The sequence below is a fragment of the Mobula hypostoma genome, chromosome 25 (assembly GCF_963921235.1).
Source record: "Mobula hypostoma chromosome 25, sMobHyp1.1, whole genome shotgun sequence".
Taxonomy (NCBI): domain Eukaryota; kingdom Metazoa; phylum Chordata; class Chondrichthyes; order Myliobatiformes; family Myliobatidae; genus Mobula; species Mobula hypostoma.
In genome coordinates, this window is record NC_086121.1 from 21,291,280 (window position 1) to 21,310,914 (window position 19,635).

The window sequence follows — 19,635 nt, forward strand, 5'->3', positions numbered from 1 at the left end:
AGAGAGAGAATTTGTGTATGTAAATAACGGATGGGGTACGAGGGAGAGGTGGGGCATTAGCGGAAGTTTGAGAAGTCAATGTTCATGCCATCAGGTTGGAGGCTACCCAGACGGAATATAAGGTGTTGTTCCTCCAACCTGAGTGTGGCTTCATCTGTACAGTAGAGGACAGTCTGGGCAGAATCCAACCTGATGGCATGAACATTGACTTCTCAAACTTCCGCTAATGCCCCACCTCTCCCTTGTACCCCATCCGTTATTTATATACACACATTCTTTCTCTCTCTCTCCTTTTTCCCGTGTTTGGCTAATCAGAACCTGAATTGGACTTTACACCGACAGAAATGAATTCTGCTGCACGTAACAGCACTGAGGCTCAGTCAGCTGTATCACCCAGTCCAAGGATTGTCACAAACTGTAAACCTGCCAAGACCATGTTCCCAAAAAGTACAAAAACTAAACATTGTCTCAGTAGTAGCTGTTGAAATTTATTTGCGTTAAGTGCCAACTGTCACTTCACGCACATTGCAATGGAAAAGAAAGCAATAACATTTAGTATTTTAAACAGATTGTTTTTATTATTAAAGAATATTTATATGTTTATATTCAACATAATTGTTGCAATAGTTTGATATGATTTTTTTTACACAGAATAACATTGAATTTTACAGGAAGGCTGTAGGCCGTTGGACCCAACAGCTTCATGCTGGTGTTTATACTCCACATGAGTTTATTAAAAATATACTTGAGTGATATATTACTTCTTACTCCCTGACCTACATGTACATTATAAACAAGAGTTGATATTATAAGTGGCAAACTCTGAAGACTATACCTGTATAGTCTGAACATACAATCTTTTCTATTACACAAAGCAAATACACAAAGTGCATCATCTCATGCTTCAACAAGCTTAGAAATGAGCAGTACCAGTCTCTTACAAACTAGCTTGTAATAAATAATGTTTTGGAAACTGATCCTCTCAACAGAAAGTGCTGAGCAACTGTTCCTCAAACATGAGAAATGCTTTTATTTTTACTTCTGCTCTTTCACTCCCTCCCTAAATTTCTCCCTCTCTTCTGAAAGCACTGACACACCAAAATTGAGCTCAGTAACCTACATCCAACTACCTAATGCTTGGTAGTTGCATGAATATAAAGTTTGCGAAGGACGCCAGACCTAATGCCACCTCTCAGTGAGATTCCATGGAAAAAGTGGTCAGGAAGGGGAAGTCTCCAACAAATAATTAGGAGGTGCTATGACTAATAGCTGGTGCCACATCTTACACATACTAGTCAACTAGTTGAAAATTTGGTTTGCCTATGACCAACATAAGTTACCAGCAGAGGCAGAAGGAGTTGGAGTCTACTTAATAAACTTGGTGCTTTAGTTAAGGAGGGTGGAATAGATAGTGGGTTGGAGGATGTACTAGAGTCGATGTCATCTGTCTGATCTCATTAGAGTGAATGGTGGTTGTTATAAAAATAGACAACATAAAGAGGAGTATGGTCTGGCACAGGGAAAGGATGGAGTAAGATCTTTACCCAGAAGTTGAAAGCAATTTAATATGACAACCATATTTAAATGTAACAACCTCTACATATATTAAGGTTGCATAAAGTGATTACTCTAGATATCATAACTTTTATATGGTATTGGCCAATTACCAAGATGATTTTTTAAAATTAAAAAATAATTGATATAAAATGGCATGTTTTTTGCCAGCAACTTGGCATCATGACACATTTTCATTCTCATAGATCCACAATGACTACTCTTGGACTGAAACAGAATGAAAAATGAGTTCTATAAAATATAGAGTACTGTACTAGAATATTCTGTTATTTAAATGAAGGCATTTCTCTTAAGTGTGCTAGCAGGGCTATCCTGGGATCTGAATCAATAGATAGCAGCCTCATTTTATTTTATTGTCATGTTTAAGAGATGAATGGAATGTGAGAAATTTCTGGCACAAGTTAATCAATGGACAAGTTCATCTTAGCCAAGCTGGCCATTCACATGACTGGACAGCAGGCTGGACATGTGAATGTCAGATCGATCTATGTCAACTGCTTGTTCCTCTTCTGAAGTCACCCTCGTGCCAGGTGTCCCTGGTGAGGGAGTGTCTAGTGGAGGTTCTGAGAGTGATAGGATGGTGCACATCTTGATAATATTTAAGGAGTTTTGAGAGTGATGTTTCAATTAGATGTTTAAAAGTAATCAATCCCCATGCAATGTCACCTGGCAATAAAAAAACAAAAGTTGTAAAAGGAGCTGTTAGGTAGTGATCAGAAAGAGAAGCATTTTCCTCCTCCTTGACTGATGTTTTCTCTGAGGCACAAGTGGTGGTAGCTCATTTAAAACAAATAATTCAAGTTTGTACTTGGAAAACTACAACTCAGTCTGCATCTGATGATAAATATCAGAATTGTCAAGTATTTTGACTGCCTTCGGGAGGCGGGAGTTTATCAAAACTTTGGTCAGGACTCTGGAAGTTGACAGCCTCTCCTAATGGTCGACTGGCCGGTGGTCCGAGCCTCCTGAACACACGGCTAAGGCCTCGAGGAACATCTTCATATGTTACCTGCAGGAATGGCTGAACTGGAAACTTCGTCTGTTGAGCTTCTCGGGATTGTTGGATGCCATGTGGGAAAACTCCCTAAAAATATCATGATACGTCTCATCACCTGCAAGGTAAAATGGATTTAGAATGAGATCTGGTAAGATGCTAAGAGAAAATATCTGTGCTATTCTAAACACCTCAGTTATTATCAGAATATTAGGTTCACGGATAACAGATCTAATGAAGATGATAATGAGAATGAGAGGTGGAAAATAGAAAATGTCTGAAACACTCGAGGTCAGGTGGCACCAGCAGGGTCTTTGACCTGAAACATTTTTACTTTCCACACATGCTGCTTGATCTGCCAAGTTTCCCCAGCAATTGCAATGGATTTCCAACATCTGCAGGATTTTTGATTTTTGAGGAATGAGGAATTTTTGATTTTTGATTCTCGAGGAATGTGAGAATTGAAATATTGAGAGATGCTCAACTTGAGAGGTGTGAACTCAAAAAAAATCTCATAAGCGATTTGTGTAAATGGAGGGTGCTGAAAGGTTGACTCAGAAAGGTTTATTGCCACCAAATGGAATCAGTAACAGAAATGCATAAAAAAAAACATTCACTGGGGAGCAAGTGAAGACACTGGGGTTAGGGGGATTACACAATTATGTTAAATAATATTTTGCAGAAACATCGAGTTAAACATAATTCCATGTTGCAGGGGAAATGATGAATGACACTGGTGAAAGAGCAACTGAGTGATTGCTTAGTCTCTTCATCAAAGAACCAAGTCATTGTGTGTATTTAAGGCAGGGATAGGTAGGGTCTTGATTAGCCAGGCCATCAAAGGGTATGGGGAGAAGGTGGTGGGGGGGTACAACTGGAGGAACTGGATCAGCCCATGATTGAATGGAGGGGCAGACTCGATGGGCCGAGTAGCCTACTTCTGCTCCTATATCATATGGTCCTATAAAAGATGTTACCTGAGATAACCAACATGGATTACTAGGTACTGTGATTTTTTTTATTTGATCCAGATTTCGAAAAACATTAATTTAGAAAAATACTGCAGCTTCCAATACCAGGTTAAGAACACTGGATACATTTGAGCGGTGGGGTTCCAGCAGATCTGGAATACTTTCTACAAACACCCATATCAAGGAGAGTCCCAGAACCACTGGATGCAAAAAGGAGGCACAGTTGCAATGCCTTTGGGCGTCAAGATTGAGGGATATTTCAGAGGCCCTGGCTACCAAAATGGGCTATGCTTCCAGCAACACAAGGTTCTCTTTGGTACTTTGGCAAGTTAACAGAAGTAGATCCATGCAACATCCACATCAAAGTTGCTGGTGAACGCAGCAGGCCAGGCAGCATCTGTAGGAAGAGGTGCAGTCGACGTTTCAGGCCGAGACCCTTCGTCAGGACTAACTGAAGGAAGAGTGAGTAAGGGATTTGAAAGTTGGAGGGGGAGGGGGAGATCCAAAATGATAGGAGAAGACAGGAGGGGGAGGGATAGAGCCAAGAGCTGGACAGGTGATAGGCAAAAGGGGAAAGACAGAAGTAGATCCATGGCAGCTTTAATATGAAACAAATAATAACGACACGTTTTCGTATGTCCGAGACCGTAGTTAATATACGTAAATCCGTTTACACAGCTGACTATTTTAGACCGTCCTTCTCCAAGAAGAATACTGTATTTATTTTCTGCCGTGAACCGTACTTTAGAACCTGCAGTCTTGTCTCACTCTGCTGAGTGAGCAGTAGAGGGCAGCATTTACTCGTTACTTGCTCCCCATCATCTGCAGAAGAGAAACTCAACACTTGTATGCTTTCGCCCAAGCTTGGACAATCTAAGATAGAATGAAATATACTTTCCATGATACAAGAAAGACTCCGGAAGAAGGGGAGAAGGTAACTTATTGCCCCGCTCTGTTACGCGCTCAACTACGTTTTAACCCATTGTTTCTTAAATTAGTTCGTACAGTTGGCGTCGGTAACCCAGGGCCAGACAGATCATGAGACGATCTTCCTGATTGTCGCTAACAACCTTTGTTGAGAAGTGGTAGGTTGGGTCTGCGTTGCGCATAAAGGTTGTCCAATTTTCTGACACTCGGCCTGATAACATTAATATAACTCGCTGGAAGCCCCCCGCCCCGGCCAATCGGATGGATTTACGGTAGAAATAGGAGGTGTATGTAAGTGGCGTGCAAACCCGCGAACTCCCGATGGAGTAACCTAGGTTAAAATTGACTCCTGGGCTCAGTTATAACTGGTACAGTATCCCATACCCACGGGAGCTTGTTCTACAGTATGGGATGAACGGGAAATACGGCAGAGAAGTTGTCCCAATGTTTTGGGTGGGAAGGGAGCCTTCGCTTCTCCATTAGCGGGGTTTAAACCACAAGCTCACCGCCGCCTCCCATTGTGCAGAATCCACCCCTTCCCCTAACGTTGGGACGCCGCCTCGGCCTTTCGACCCGACGGGAATCTGTAAACTAAGCTGCCCGATCTCTGATCGGGACAGGACGATTATTCATGAATATCCAGCCGCCCTAACCCATACACCTGGATGCACACTGCGTTCAAGACAGCATCAAATTTTTAGACTCAGCACCCTCTACCTTTTGGGGGGAGAAACCTGCAAATGCTGAAAATGGGAAATAAAACGGACGGTGGGAGAAATCGTCATGGGGTCAGGCAGTAACAATGGTGGGAGAAACATTTTTAACGTTTGATTTTCTTTCTCTCCGGAGATGCTGCCTGACCATCTCCATCTTTCTTAATGCATTGACGCATGGCGGCTTTACAAAGAATGCCGAATACAGAAACACCCCTTTCCAGTTCTGCTGGGTGGACTTTGTTCTCCCACAAGAGTGTTGCTAGTTAAATATTTTCCCCAGGGTTTTGGAGTACTGAGTGCAGTTCTGCTCATCTACCTACACGAACGATGTCAGTAAGATTGAAAGAGTTCAGGGAAAATTTACAAGAATGTTTCCGGGTAAAATAAGAACTGAAGGCTGGTTCTTGTTTGAATTAATATCTGCAATATTCACATAACTCAGAAGCACGTTTACCGTGGTCGAAAGGTAATTGTTTTTAATGCCGGCTTTTCATTCAATGTTTTAATTAAGTTTACCATTATACTGGGCGTTAGGTTCCCAAACTCCAAACGATGGGATCTAAACTCCTGCTTCATGCCTATTAGTTCTATACAAAAGAATAGTCCAGTAGCTTTAACTTTCAACCCCCCCCCTCCACTTATTGAAACCACGTTTTTTTTAAGAGATCCGTCTTTCGAACTTCTTTTGGAGACTAACCCTCTCCAAAAGGGACCATCTTAGTTTCCTCTCGCCATATGCGAACCTCAACGTGGCCACGTCAGCCCCAGTGCCCAGAGTTCAATACAAATACATTGCAGGAAGAGTGATACGGAATACAGAGGAGAAAATGTCCATTTCTGTTTTAAATCCTAAATAATTCTTTCCACCTTGCATTTTAGTTGAAGTTCCAACAGACCCCCTCAATCCTGGTCCATTCTTGTGTTTATTGGAGGTAGCGTGTACTTCGAAAATAAAGGCTTTTTAAAAAATCTCTGGGGCGCAAATAACAGATTGGCGATTGCCATAGGCAGAAACATAAAAGATTGGAAAATTGATGGAAGATGGCGCCGGAGCTTAGCGACTGGTCGCAAGCTGCTTCCGGCACTTCTACTCTCTACTATTGTAACTGTTTTACTCTATACTGATCTGTTTGAGCAGTATGGAAGACAGTTTTTTACTTCTTGTATCTTGCTACAGGTGACAATAATCAATCAATTCCAATTCCGAAACCTTTTCCAATCTGTATGGGGCATCTGCGCGTCGAAGGGAACTCCTGCCAAGGACAGGGTATTCTGGGGTAAACCCACGGGCTCTCTACAATGTTTTAAAAGTAACATTGATAATACGGTATTTGCATTGTTAAATGGTCTTTAGCAGTTTACCAAGCTTAGGCTGAAAGTTCCCATGTTTTCAAGCGGCGTGTTGCCTTGCCTGATGCTCGGGCTGGCATTGATGGGTGTCAAACAATCGGACTATCCTAACATCTTGGGTCTCAACAATCCAAATGGTGTTTACGGTGATAGCAGCCGTTCAACAACTACTGAGTGGATGAGGGTGAAGGTCACACATTTCAATCTTTGGACATATTAGCCTTCTGAGACAGTGGGCCATTACAAAGTCGGCGCAATACGGAGGAAAAAAACAATTATAATCGTCTCCTCGCGTGTCGCCAGTGAGGAGACAATGAGATCAAAGTTGCTTACTCAAGGTCACCCAACAGGTCACGTTTTGGCTCCGCACTTTTAAAAAAACATATACAACATTCGTTCGTTCACCCCCACCCCTGAAACACTCAGTGAGCAGCCCCCATTGTGCCGATGCGGTGACAACATTGTTCTCTAAACGAGGAGAGATTTGTAATGGCCACTAAAAGAGAGTGATGGCCCTTTCACTTTATCTCTTGCGCCCACCTGTGAGGTTTAACAGCCTATTTGAAAAGACGCCACTTCCTCATTGCGGCACCAAGACTGACCCATTGGAACCGGTCTCCGGAGTCGGACCTGAACTTTCGACCTTCCGGCGAGCTTGAACCATAGCTGACATGCACAAGGGTCATGGGGGTGGGGAGTTGCAGGCAGGCAGGCCATGAGGCGGGACTAGAGAGATTGGGGTAAATTAAAACTAAAGCATCTGGATTACACCGACGAGCATTAATATTGATGCAATGCCTTTTTTAAAAAAAAACCGAAAGTGATGAGTAAAGACGCGAGTGCAAGTGGCAGAATTACAACTCGAGTGAAACAAGAGCAAAAGTAAGCAAAGAATACCAGTTGAGGTTAGGATTTCAAAGTGAATTTATTAACAATGTTTCAAAAGACAATAAGAAAGCAGACACAAGTGTAAATTGTACAAAGATATCCAGCTCCAGGATGCATCAGTTCGAATACAACATTCAGTACAGACAGAGAACGCACAGGCTCATGACAAAGCAGGCAGTGATAGGGTTAAGTTGCGTAGCATATTTACAGCGAAACTGCGGCCTACAGCAATTCTACACACTTTTCACAGCAATTACTTTAAAATGCGGGGTTGCACTTCCTACGATATCTAACACACGCACATACACGCAAAGTTTGCCGTGGTAATTTGCCAATTTATCATTTGGCATCGACTTCTAACTAGCCATTTGGTTTCCCCATCCCCACCACTCTCCTCTTCCCCCCTTGTATGCCCCGCCTGTAGGCACCGATTCCTGGGCAAAAGGTGTTCCAGTCTGTCCCTTCCCCAGGCTATCTGCCGCCTCCCACTCAAGCTCCCATCAGCAGGAGTCACGGAGCCAGGGGTGGAAGAACTCAATGTGCCTCTTCCGGGCCCCAACCCTGCCACAAACCACCGTCCCCCAGTCTCTAAACTCAGCCAGCCAACCTCTTTACACCGAATGAACCTGCAGCAGGAATGAGCTGCCGGTTCCCGCCGCAGCTTTACCTGGTTTGTCTCTCTCCGGTCTTTGGCAGGAAGTAACGGGCTTACAAATCGTGGGACGGGTGTGTTTTCAGATTAAAATAGTTTCAAATAAAACGTTTAAAACCTGCGCTAAATATCTCAGGGCACCACGTTACGTAGAGGATTTTTTGTTTCATTTGGTCTTCAAGTGGCCACGTTTGTCAATGTCAATTTACAGGGCAAGGAGGTTACTTCGGACTCTGAGAGGAGGCGAGCAGTTTGCCGAGCTCCGCAGGCTCGACCCGCGTGAAAGGCAGGGAGCAGATGATTCGCGAGGTCTTCAATTTTGGGTGGATAGGAAATGAACGTGTATAAAATCTTGAATTGCTTAATGTGGAATATGGCCCCACTGTACCCCTTTCAGTCACTCGTTTGCCTTCAAAAAAAGATTTAAGATGAAGTTTTATTTATATCAGTGGCACAGGAAGTTCCGCAATATATACAAGGCAGATATACTGTAATGGCTTCTTACATATCTATACAGACGGTTCAAAAGATCCAGTGGCAGGTCGTTCAGGTATATCTGTTTATGTTTCAGGTGACTATTAAGATGATCAAAGTATCAGTATTCGGATCTGAGATAGTTGCTAGCATTTGGAATGGGTTGAAGTAGTGTATCAAGCCCTGATTATGTACCTCTGTGCTCCGATTCGTTCTCAGTTTGACATTTGTTAAAAAAATATATTTAAAATTGTAGCCAGACATTCTTCTTGAAATTGGACAATATCTGTTGAGAGTGCAGGGTCTAGGCTTGTGTCTCCAGTCCGTATGGGTCCCTGCCCATATTGGGTTTGAAGGAAATGAGGTGGCAGACATTCTAGCCAAGCAATCACTTTAAAAATCTGGGATGTAAATGTAGTGGTGCCTTTGGATAAAGGGGAGGCGAGAGCCACAAATTAAGAAGTCTATTCGGTCACTGTGGTAACGATGTTGGGATAAGGAAAAGAAAGGGTGGCATTTATATAAAATTCAGAGGATGTTGGGAGCTCAGCTGGGAGATGGGTATAAATGGGTATAAGAGTTATAATGACACATCTATGTGTTGGTTATACTAGGTTGAATAGTTACTTGTTTAGAATTGGTATGCATGATATGGTCATTTGTAGGGGTGCACCTGTCAAGAAACGATGCAACATATAGTTTGAATGTAGATCTTATGAGGTGTAAAGGAAATACCTAATTGTTAAATTGAGATCTTTGGGATAGACACAGTTTAACATGAATACTTAGAATAGCAAGCCGCTGTATCGTATATAAGTGTGTATCAGACTTGTTGCTATTATGTTATTTTTGGGGGTGGATGTACTTCCACACTCCAACTCAGTAGTTGGTGGTAATGCACCTGACGTTGGTCTGCCACCAGCCATTAAACTTTACAAGATGACGACCCACGTGGAACCCTTTTGTCTCTGCCTCTCCTCCATAAGCTACAGCACTGCGCAGCGACTACATGAGGGCAACTACAGATCCTAGTAATGTGCTGGGTTCCCTCTTCCTCAGTGTTGGGGTGGAGGACTTACTGAGTTCCTCCAGCATTTTGCAGGTGTTGCTCCAGATTTCCAGCAACTGCAGAATCTTGTGTTTATACGTTGCATAGAAGCTGGGTTTACTTTTGACTGCACTGTTTGGATGTAATCAGCCTCTGAGCTGCTGCGAGGTAACTTAATACAACAGGGACAAAACTAAAACCTCTTCAAACTGGCTGACGCACATCAAAGTTGCTGGTGAACGCAGCAGGCCAGGCAGCATCTCTAGGAAGAGGTACGGTCAACGTTTCGGGCCAAGACCCTTTGTCAAACTGGCTGATGAAGGGTGTGTGTGTGTGTGTGTGTGTGTGTGTGTGTGTGTGTGTGTATACGTGCGCCCCAGGAAGAGAGATAGATTTGGCGCAGGTGAGTGGCTGAGTACAAACCAAATTGGCAACACAGTGTGAGGAGTCAACTCGCCTCATCATACCTTCAAGGCTGAGGTTGATTTAAATACTAAGGGAAGGTATAGGCTTTGGAGATCAAGCAGAAACATGGACTTAGGACAAGCATTGATGGGGATATTGAAAGGCAAAGGAGAGTTGAGGAGCCTTTAGTCCAGGTGTACCCAACCTGGGGTCCGTGAACCCCTTGCTTAATTGTATAGGTTCATGGCATAAAAGAAAGTTGGGAACTCCTACTTTAGTCCAGTGCTGCTACAGTTAGAAAAGACAAGCATCCAAGAGTTGAAGAGGAGGCCTCTCTCATCATTATCACAAAGTAGTCCTGGCCACTGGGAAGCCCTGAATTGGGATCAAGTTCATTTTGGAATCGTTAGCTCACCTGGCAAAAAATACGGCCAAACTGCCTTGTAGCATGCTGGGAGTCCTCTAATGTGAACTCTCGTTTGCAGTGTTCGGGAGGGGAAAAGTGTGTGGTTGGTGTTCATTCACTCTTCTGTTTATGCTGATTGCACCTACTTGCTTGTCTCCCTGTGGACAGCAGGCAGAAGTGCGAGAAAGCTCTGGGCATTCTCGCTCTACTGAATAGAGAATAAAAAACCCATTGAGTTCTGGGAGGCAAAGGGGTGTTTTTATTTTGTTTCTTTCTGCCCAAAGACCCATTTTACCGACTTGTAAGCCTTTTGTACTAGAGTATGAAACAAGGCTATGCACAGCATTTATTTGGAGATGTCAGCTATGACAAACCAGTTTAAAAAGTGTTCCATACACAAAAATACAAGAAAGAATTTCAAACTGAAGTTTTCTTTGTTGCTTTTTCCTTTTGTTAAAATTGTACCTGTTGATATCCCATAGGCTGAGGCTTTGTGGCAAATCAAGCAGCTTTCACAAAACGTAATAAAATTGACCTTTTGAGAACTTGCCGTGTGCTCGAGGCTAAAACAACGCAATAGAAATCTGCACCAGTGCGTTGCAGCAAATGAAAGCTCAGACATTTTATGTCTGTACTGTGCCGATACAAAACAAAGCGTGTCAATTTAAAAAAATACACTCTATGGTGTTACAAAAGAAAAAAAAACACATCTCCAACAATAAACACAGCTACCTGTATTGGTTTCTTTTTCATTGCACTATTCCTCTGGGCAATTCATATAAATAAACACGTAAAACAACACTTCCACTGTCGAAAATTCAAAGTGTAACAGAAAACAATACTGTAAGGTTGGAAAAGTGCACCAAGTTGCTTTTATACATATAATCTAATTCATAGTCTATTTCATTTTAAATAAATTGTCCCAATTAGAACAAAACTCCTTTTTTAAATATTTACACAACTTCCCCTCCCACTCCCACAAAAATCTGATCTTTTTTTCCCGTTTGGAGAAACAGACATATCCAGCTTTTTAAGGAAAACCAAGCAATGCGTATCGTCCACACACAACACCAACTTTAACAGGCACAAAGCCAGAATCAATCCTATTCTTTTTTTTAATAAACTGAAGGTCACCTGGTCTGCCAATGATAATTACCATCAAGATTAAAAGATATAAGGTCAGTGTCACCATAGAATGCAATCACAGAAAACCAAGCCCCTTCAGGACTGCTCAGGCTGTGGTACCAGATGCAGCATCTGCTTAAAGCAGTATTTGAATGATCAAAGTTCATACGGCTCAGCACTTCCCTATTCCTCTGCATTTCCACATATCGCTGTAGAAAAGATTAATATCATAAATATTAAGTTTCTTCAAGTTATTTAATAATAATTCCATGGGCAGTTAAAATAGCTCTTCATAAACTGCTGATGTTATTAAAGTGAGTCCTGTGAGACAACCGATTTGACTGCTAACTCTTTCCAATTTGCCTGAACGGTTATTTCCTGTTACCAAGGCAACAAATCCTGCAGCACCAATGCAACCGAGTCCAAGCACCGTGTTCCAGGTTTCTCCTTCGAACCTGGCAGACAGTGCCGCTAGTAATTAGGCCTGTACATTGATGAGACATTGTTGGTGAAAGCAGAGAAGGGTTTTGCTCGACTTTACTTGGTGACATGTGAAACAACCTCCCTTTGAAACAACGGATCTCAAATAAACCTGTGATATTTGTTACTCTTTTTTCTACCCCCCCCCCGTCATGTTTCCTGAGTCCTTGCTTGGGAGGACCTGCAAACATAGGCATGTGCCCACAGAACTTGGGGTGGCCATCTCCAGCCCGAAGGTGCCAAAGGAAGCCCGCCACACATCTGGCTCTTGAAATAGTGTGCTGGATGCTTCTTTGAGCAATAATGCCAAAGCAGCAGCTGGAAAGGTCACTGGTCCTGGGTGAGATCCGTAAAAGGTGGGGACAATCCTGACCAGGGTCTTACCAAAGAGAACCAAGATAAACTACATTTAAAATGGAGGTCTTTCAAAACCAAATCCTTGAGCGTGATTAATTTTTAATAATAAACATAAGTTAACTTTCATGAGAATCAACTATTGATCTACACTGCATTTCACCCACAGTTTCACATTTAACTGGAGACGGGCTTTCATTTCTTACTTAAAGGCCGTTTTGCAAACTTAAAAACTCACTTGTAGATTCCTTTCCTTCTCTCTCTCCCCACTGTGGACATCACTGACTCTTGCTGTCGAGTTGCACAGCAGCCAGTAGCATTCCAACAGTCATGCATCACGGAGGCAGTGGCCACTGGCAAACTCTTAGCTAGTTTGACAGTCACTGCCAAGCCCTCCCTACGCTATACCCAAGGATGCAATGCATCCGACTGGAATCACTGGGTCGCTCTCCGGAATGGGAAAGCAGTACTTCTGGACCAGATATGGGGGGAGCAAGTCCAATTCACTCCCACTGACTGATGAGATACTTCATTCAGTAAAGACTCCACACACTGCTGGTCTTTGTGGAACAGTGCCATGCAAGGGAAGGAGTCCAACAGTTAGGTAAGGGATGCTCCACAACTAACGCTTAATAACGGTGTGGAATGTTTCTGAATTACAAAATTCCATGATTGGCAGTGGTCACAGCAGAACCGAAAAATTGCGAAGGTCAGAGAGCTGTTCACACAAAAACCCAAGTGCTCTTCCTTTTCCTCTTTCACCAACAACAGCAGCTGTGCACAGGCGTGGAAGAAGTAGCCCATTACCACCCATGAGAAAACACAGTCAAGAAAGAGGCCCAGTTACATCACCCGGTCAGGGCTGCTTTCCTAGCATTCGTCTATCTTAAGACTGATAAACTCCTGTATGCACTTTCTGTACTGAAGCTCAGTAGGGCTGCTGCTGGGATATTGACCTGGCTGGCCAAAGGAACCTTCTGTCTCCCGCATCTCTTCATTCATCCTGGCTAACCGCAGCCTGTGGGCAAAGAGAGTACACGTTAACATCGCTGTGCTGCTGTGCCGGGGAGGGGTTGGGGGGTTGGGGGAAGAGGGAGGGTACAACTCTTCACAGGTAAAACATTTCCAATCAGTTTGAGGGTTTAATCTGGGGGCTCCTGGCGGGTTGGATGCTTTCGTTGACGGAATCACTGGGCTAAAGTCAGTGCACGTCAACTGAATCTTTCTCCATCTCTGTGAAGCCTTTCGGAAAAGTGTTCCCAGATCGGGGGTTAGGGGGGGATAAAAACTGGCCGGTACATTTTGTTCACCTTGTTCACACTGACCTTGTCCCCAGTGGGCCAAATTGGACCCCCCAACAATAGTGGAAAAGTTGGATGTCAACAAGTGGGATCTCTCATCTTGGACTTTGGCTCTGGAACCCATTCAAAGTTACAAACAACCCTCAAGTTTTAATGGATTGAGCATCGGAGCTGAGCCGAATCTTGCTCCTTCTCCACTGTACATACAACACCTCCGGTCATACCCTTTGGTTTGGAAATTTAGACTGAGCTCAGCACCGGAAACACCAGGGGACCTTGGACTGGCTTCCCATCATAAAAAAGAACCATAGATATAGGAGCAGAATTAGGCCATTCAGCCCATCGAGTCTAATCCACTATTCAATCACATCTGATTTTTTATTCAATCCCCATTCTCCTGCCTTCCTCCCTTTACTATTCGATTTCTGCCTTAAAACTATGCAATGACTTTGCCTCCACTGCCCTCTGTGGCAACAAATTCCACACATTCACCAGCCTCTGGCTGAAGAAACCCCCAGGCTGATCTCTACAGCAGAAGCAACAAGCTGGGGGTAGGAGCCAGTACTGGTGAAGAGAGAGGGCAGGGCAGGTCTTATAGCCGTGCTCTCCCATTTCTCCTTCAAAAGGAGTTTTCAGGAAGAGCGTTGCACTCACTCTGCATTTTGCTGGCTTTTTCCTGAAGGGAATCTGTGCAGCAGGTAAACCCCAAAACAGAGTGTTTATCAACACTCACCAGTCACAGACACACTTCTTCACATTTGATAACAAGAATTACGTGAGGATTTGAAGTGTGGAAAAAAAAAATTAAATAATAGCAGAGGCTACAAGTCTGAAACACGGTAACTGTGTCACGGACCAGGAGTGGAGAGAGAGGCTTACAGCGTCACGATGTCTGCATTGGCAGCTTGAACTGCAATGCTGAGCGGATCCTGTCCATCGTCGTCCACTGCGTTCTGGTTGGCTCCTCGCTTGAGAAAGAGACATACCTGGCTGGAAAGAGGTTCACCCAGAGTCAGAACACACGCTTCACGGTGACACTCGACAAACAACCAATTGCATCAATACAGCATTTTTAACGCCAGTGCTTGGCAGGCTGCGGACTACTTTGTTATGCTGGGGCATAATTTTAAATTGTGTGGGCACGTGGCCAAGTGGTTAAGGCATTGGACTAGCAACCTGAAGGTTGTGAGTTCGAGCCCCAGCCGAGGCAGCGTGTTGTGTCCTTGAGCAAGGCACTTAACCACACATTGCTCTGTGACGACACCCGGGCCAAGCTGTATGGGTCCTAATGCCCTTCCCTTGGACAACATTGGTGACGTGGAGAGGGGAGACTTGCAGCATGGGCAACTGCTGGTCTTCCATACAACCTTGCCCAGGCCTGCACCCTGGAGAGTGAAGACTTTCCAGGTGCAGATCCATGGTCTTGCAAGACTAACGGATGCCTTTACTTACTTTTAAACCTAAATTAACCTCCGCAACCCCTTGAGTGGCACAACATTGTCACGGTTTGGAGGCTTGCATGCCTCAAAGAACCGGAGAACTATGCTGGCTGGAGTTCGGGCTTCAAGCTTGGGCTCTTGGTAGGGTCACCCATGCCAAAGGTGTGGCCGAGGTCGAGCCGCTAGCTCAAGACTCTACCCAGCATGGATGGAATGCGTGCAAGGGGCCGGCTGGATTTGAACCCAGGACCACTGGCCTCGAAGTCCGGTGCTCAGGAAAAGCTCCTACAAATAAAGATTAGAGAATATGCAGGCAAGTGGGACACAAGCAGCTCACACCAAAATTACAGAGCAAGTAGGATCAGGTGTGCAGACATTAAGAAGGGCTGGTGTGCTGCTCTGAAAGATGGCTAACTAGAAGCCCAGTATTCAATGTTTGTTGCTGGAGCTACAGGGGCACAAATTCATCCCTTGGTTGGGTGTGCTACACAAGTAATGAAAAGCTCGCACACTGAACCCCACTTCTGAAGGTTAGTCCCCTTGTTCTGCCTCTGACAGCTGTGAAAGCCAAAAGCGTCGGTGCATTTAAAGCAAAAATTGATCGCTTCCTGATCGGTCAGGGCATCAACGGTTATGGCGAGAGGGCAGGTGTATGGGGTTGAGGGGATCCGGGATCGGTCATGATGGAATGGCCGAGCAGACTCAATGGGCTGAATGGCCTAACTCTGCTCCTGCATCTTGTGGGCTTATGGACCAGATTGATCCTTGCAAGTGACTGAATGCAGTCTCCTGGGAGACCGTGTGTTTACTGGACAGCTGTCCGTTTCCAAGTGACAGGAAAAATGACAAGTGAAATGGGCTCCAGTTTACTAATGGCAACTTCTTCCAAAGCCCAAGAGTGGGGCAGGGAAGCAGCGGGGGGTGGAGGGAGGGGGGAATGGAAAATAAAGCTTGTAGAGTAAATAGTGAATAAAGAGAGGCTAGGAGGAAAAGTAATAGACAACAGCTTAAACAAAAGGAAGGAAAGCATCTGCTTTAACTTGCCTGACGAGAGCAGCTCTTCGGTTTTGCGATAAGACGATAAGAAAAGAAGAGCAGCTCTGGAACCATAGCCTTATTGTCAGTGCATAGAGCCCAAGATCCCACAAATCTGACTGGCCGAGGGAGGTGAGCACACTTGACACCTTTGGTAGTGTAGCGGTGAGCGCGGTGTTATTACAGCTCGGGCTGCTGAGAGTTCAATTCTGACAGCATCTGTAAGAAGTATTTCCTCCCCGTGGAACGCGTGGGCTTTCTCCAGGCAAATAACCTCTTCCTGACTGTCAACAAGGCAAAGGAGGTGGTTGTCGACTTGGAGAACTCGCACCACTCACACCCCTCTTTACGTCAGCGGCACAGCAGTTTCAAACCCCCGGCAGTGCACATCACACACAGTCTCTCACGGTCCCAGAGCACATCCTACACAGTCAGGAAAGCTCACCAATGCCTCTACGTTCAGGGGGTGGGGGGTGCTGAGGAGAGCTGGACTGCCTACGTCTATAGTACTACTCACAGATGCGCAGTGGAGAGATGCAAACGAGCTGCGTCACTGCTTGGTACAGAAACTGCACTGTGCCGGGCAGGAAGGCTCTACAACGGGCAGTCAGAACTGCCCAACGCGCCATGGGCACCAACCTTCCCGCCATCAAGGACAAATATACAGAAAGGCGCCAGAAAAAGGCCAGTAACATCATGAAGGATCCCACCCTCCCTGCCTGTGGACTGTTTGTCCCACACCCATCAGGGAGGAGGCTACGTAGCATCCCCACCAGGACCACCAGGCTCAGAAACAGTTACTTTTCCCTCAGCAGTCAGGCTGATCGACACCTCCCACTAACTCCACCACGACTTTACTATTTCCCATCAATCACCTTAAGTACAGCCTAGAGTCACTTTATGGGCAATCTATGTACATAAGGTATCTTACACGTTTATATCTATTGTGTGTTTTTAAATATTATTGTGTCCTTTATCTTTTGTGCTGTATCAGATCTGGAATAACAATTATTTTGTTCTCCATACACTTGTGACAAGAAAATGACATCAAACAATCTTGAATCTTGGTTGGGAGCTATTTGATAAGAGTGAGGAAATTGGTGGGGGAGGGGATGAGGGATGATGGGAGGGGTGAGACTGCAGAGACAGAGTCACAGAAGGAATTCATTACCAAGAATGAGAATCTTAAATCTGAGTTTATCTGGAGACACTAGAACACTGGGAAACAGTACGAAGGTAAAAGTGTAACTTGGTGTAAGGCAGGATTCAAATGACTGAGAACTGGGTGAGCTGCAGGTTGGGGAGGATGAGATTCTGGGCTGATTACTCCAGCATCTGGAGTTACCAAAATGAGGTAACCAACGTCCCCTCTAATTTATAATGATCAGTCTGCGCAAATATCTTTTGCCCAGTGACAACATGTCCGCACTGAATTTTATATGTAGAGGTATTCTTTTTAACAGCTAGCAAAACACTGTCAAAAAGAACTTTGATCTCTGGATTTGTTCATCTGCACTCTCACAAAACATATGTAGCAGGCCTGTAGTGGGCAATGAAGGACTTTTTCGCCAGAGCTTTTGCACACCATCCGTATGTGATTTGCTTGCTCAATGATGCTTTCAAAAGTCAAGTTTCCAAATATCACTCCACTTCTTCCCACTTGCAAATTCTCCAGCAACTTTTGCATTGCGACAATACACACAGGTAACACCAGTTTCTGTGTTGTACATAAATATTTCTTGTAGCTGCACGTTCCTGACCTCATGAGCTTTCGGTGTGGCAGTTTCTACTGTTTCATTAAGCCATTCCGCTATAAGTGAACTAGCAGTTCTTTTGCGCTTCACACCCTTTGTTTCTTTGGAATTCAACATAGTGAATCAATAATTTCTTCAACTAAAAACAGTAAAAATAAACCATTTCTAAAATCTGCAGACAAATAATTGCCAACTCCATCCTGGCAACACCATCCACAACACAAACCGGAAAAGGAAATGTGATTGTGTATGATTGTGAAATATACTTAACATGGCAACGAGGTAGAGGGTGACAACCTTTTGTGCGTTAGTAGCAAAAGATGTGTGCACGTGCACACTTTAGAGGGAACACTGGAGGTAACATGTTTGATAGAGATGATCAGACATGGGAAGTACACCACAGTAGGTGGTTTTTTGGATTGTGAACAGTGTAAGAGACAGGCTGATCCTATTGCTCTGGAAGGGAGCAATGGTGTTCATTTTGTGGCTCCTCAGCTGTGGAAGCATTGGAGAAACACACAGAAGATAAAATTGCCTTACAAAGAATTTGTGCTGATCTACAGAAGGGAGTTAGAAAACGTTCCTTACCCAGTGTGTCCCAGGTAGGTAGCATGGTGAATTGGGCCACGCTCGCGAATGTCTTTTTGATTTACATCAGCACCATTCTGCAGCAGAAATTCACAAGCGACAAGAGAACCCTATTGAAGACAAATGCATCCAATAAAAGATAGGTTATCCAAGACCGATGGAAGCAGACAATGCAACAATTACTGTATAAAGAATGAAAGGACAGTATTATGAAAGAGCTGCATCTGTACAACTTGTGGAGTTACAGAGTCATACAGCACAGAAACTGACTCTTCAGCCCCCCCCACTTTAAACTATCAACCATGTACACACGTCCCATACTAATCACAATTTATTCTCCCCACAAGGGTCACCAGCTGCCCCTGATTCTTCCACTCACCTGTACAATAAGGGGCGATTTACACCGGTCAATTAACTATCAACCAACTTCGTGAAGTTTAAGGTCTAGTCACACCCTCCTCGCTCTGCATTGAGTGCTCCAGCTGCCACCAAGACTTCATTAACATTCCCAGGACATCCACCCTTTAAAGAGCAAATTATCTTCCAACTTACACACCATTCTCATTAAGAAATATCGCCTCTTTGCTGTTGGCAAGTATAACTCCAGGAACTTCTGACCTGGCTGCACTGTGGGACCATCTTTACCAGACAGAGCGCTACATTCTCCTGGGCAATTTTGGCAGGCAATAAGTGTTAGACTCATTAACACCCACAGCCAAATAATAAGTATGATCCTACACTTTATCATTTGCCTGCTCTGAGCTTTTTCCAGTAGCCTCTACACTTTATTCTGCATTGTTATTGTTATACCCTTTTCTAGGCCAATACAATGTGTATGACTTTTATCTGTATAAACAGAACATAAAACAAGCTTTTCACTGTATCTTGGTATCTGAGACAAGAATAAACTAATACCAAATACTCAACCCAGTTCAACATTCTTCACCCATGACCAGAGTAGATCTGACCAACTGGGGCCAGTGTCATACTTGCTACCATCCGCGAAAGTACTGACATCCACACCACTGCTAAGACACCTGCCAGTTCACAGTATCACTGTCCCTCCTAGTTTTTTTTTAAAACAAGAAACTTCCGTTACACTGTCCTCAAACTATTCCACAAGCTGGAACACCTATCATAGTAAAAAATAACT

The 19,635-nt window shown here is 44.1% G+C and overlaps 1 protein-coding gene across 1 annotated transcript in view; it reads right to left on the reverse strand.

Moving 5' to 3' along the window:
- Positions 1–242: 242 nt before the first annotated feature.
- Positions 243–19,635, reverse strand: part of acap3a (ArfGAP with coiled-coil, ankyrin repeat and PH domains 3a) — a 384,840-nt gene continuing 365,447 nt past the window's right edge. The window contains exons 22-25 of the mRNA XM_063033259.1: positions 18,483–18,592; positions 14,546–14,656; positions 13,322–13,383; positions 243–2,687 (exon numbers count right to left, since the gene is read on the reverse strand). Coding sequence (XP_062889329.1) covers positions 2,581–2,687; positions 13,322–13,383; positions 14,546–14,656; positions 18,483–18,592 — 390 coding nt within the window. The 3' untranslated portion in view covers positions 243–2,580. The remainder of the gene's footprint in view (positions 2,688–13,321; positions 13,384–14,545; positions 14,657–18,482; positions 18,593–19,635) is intronic.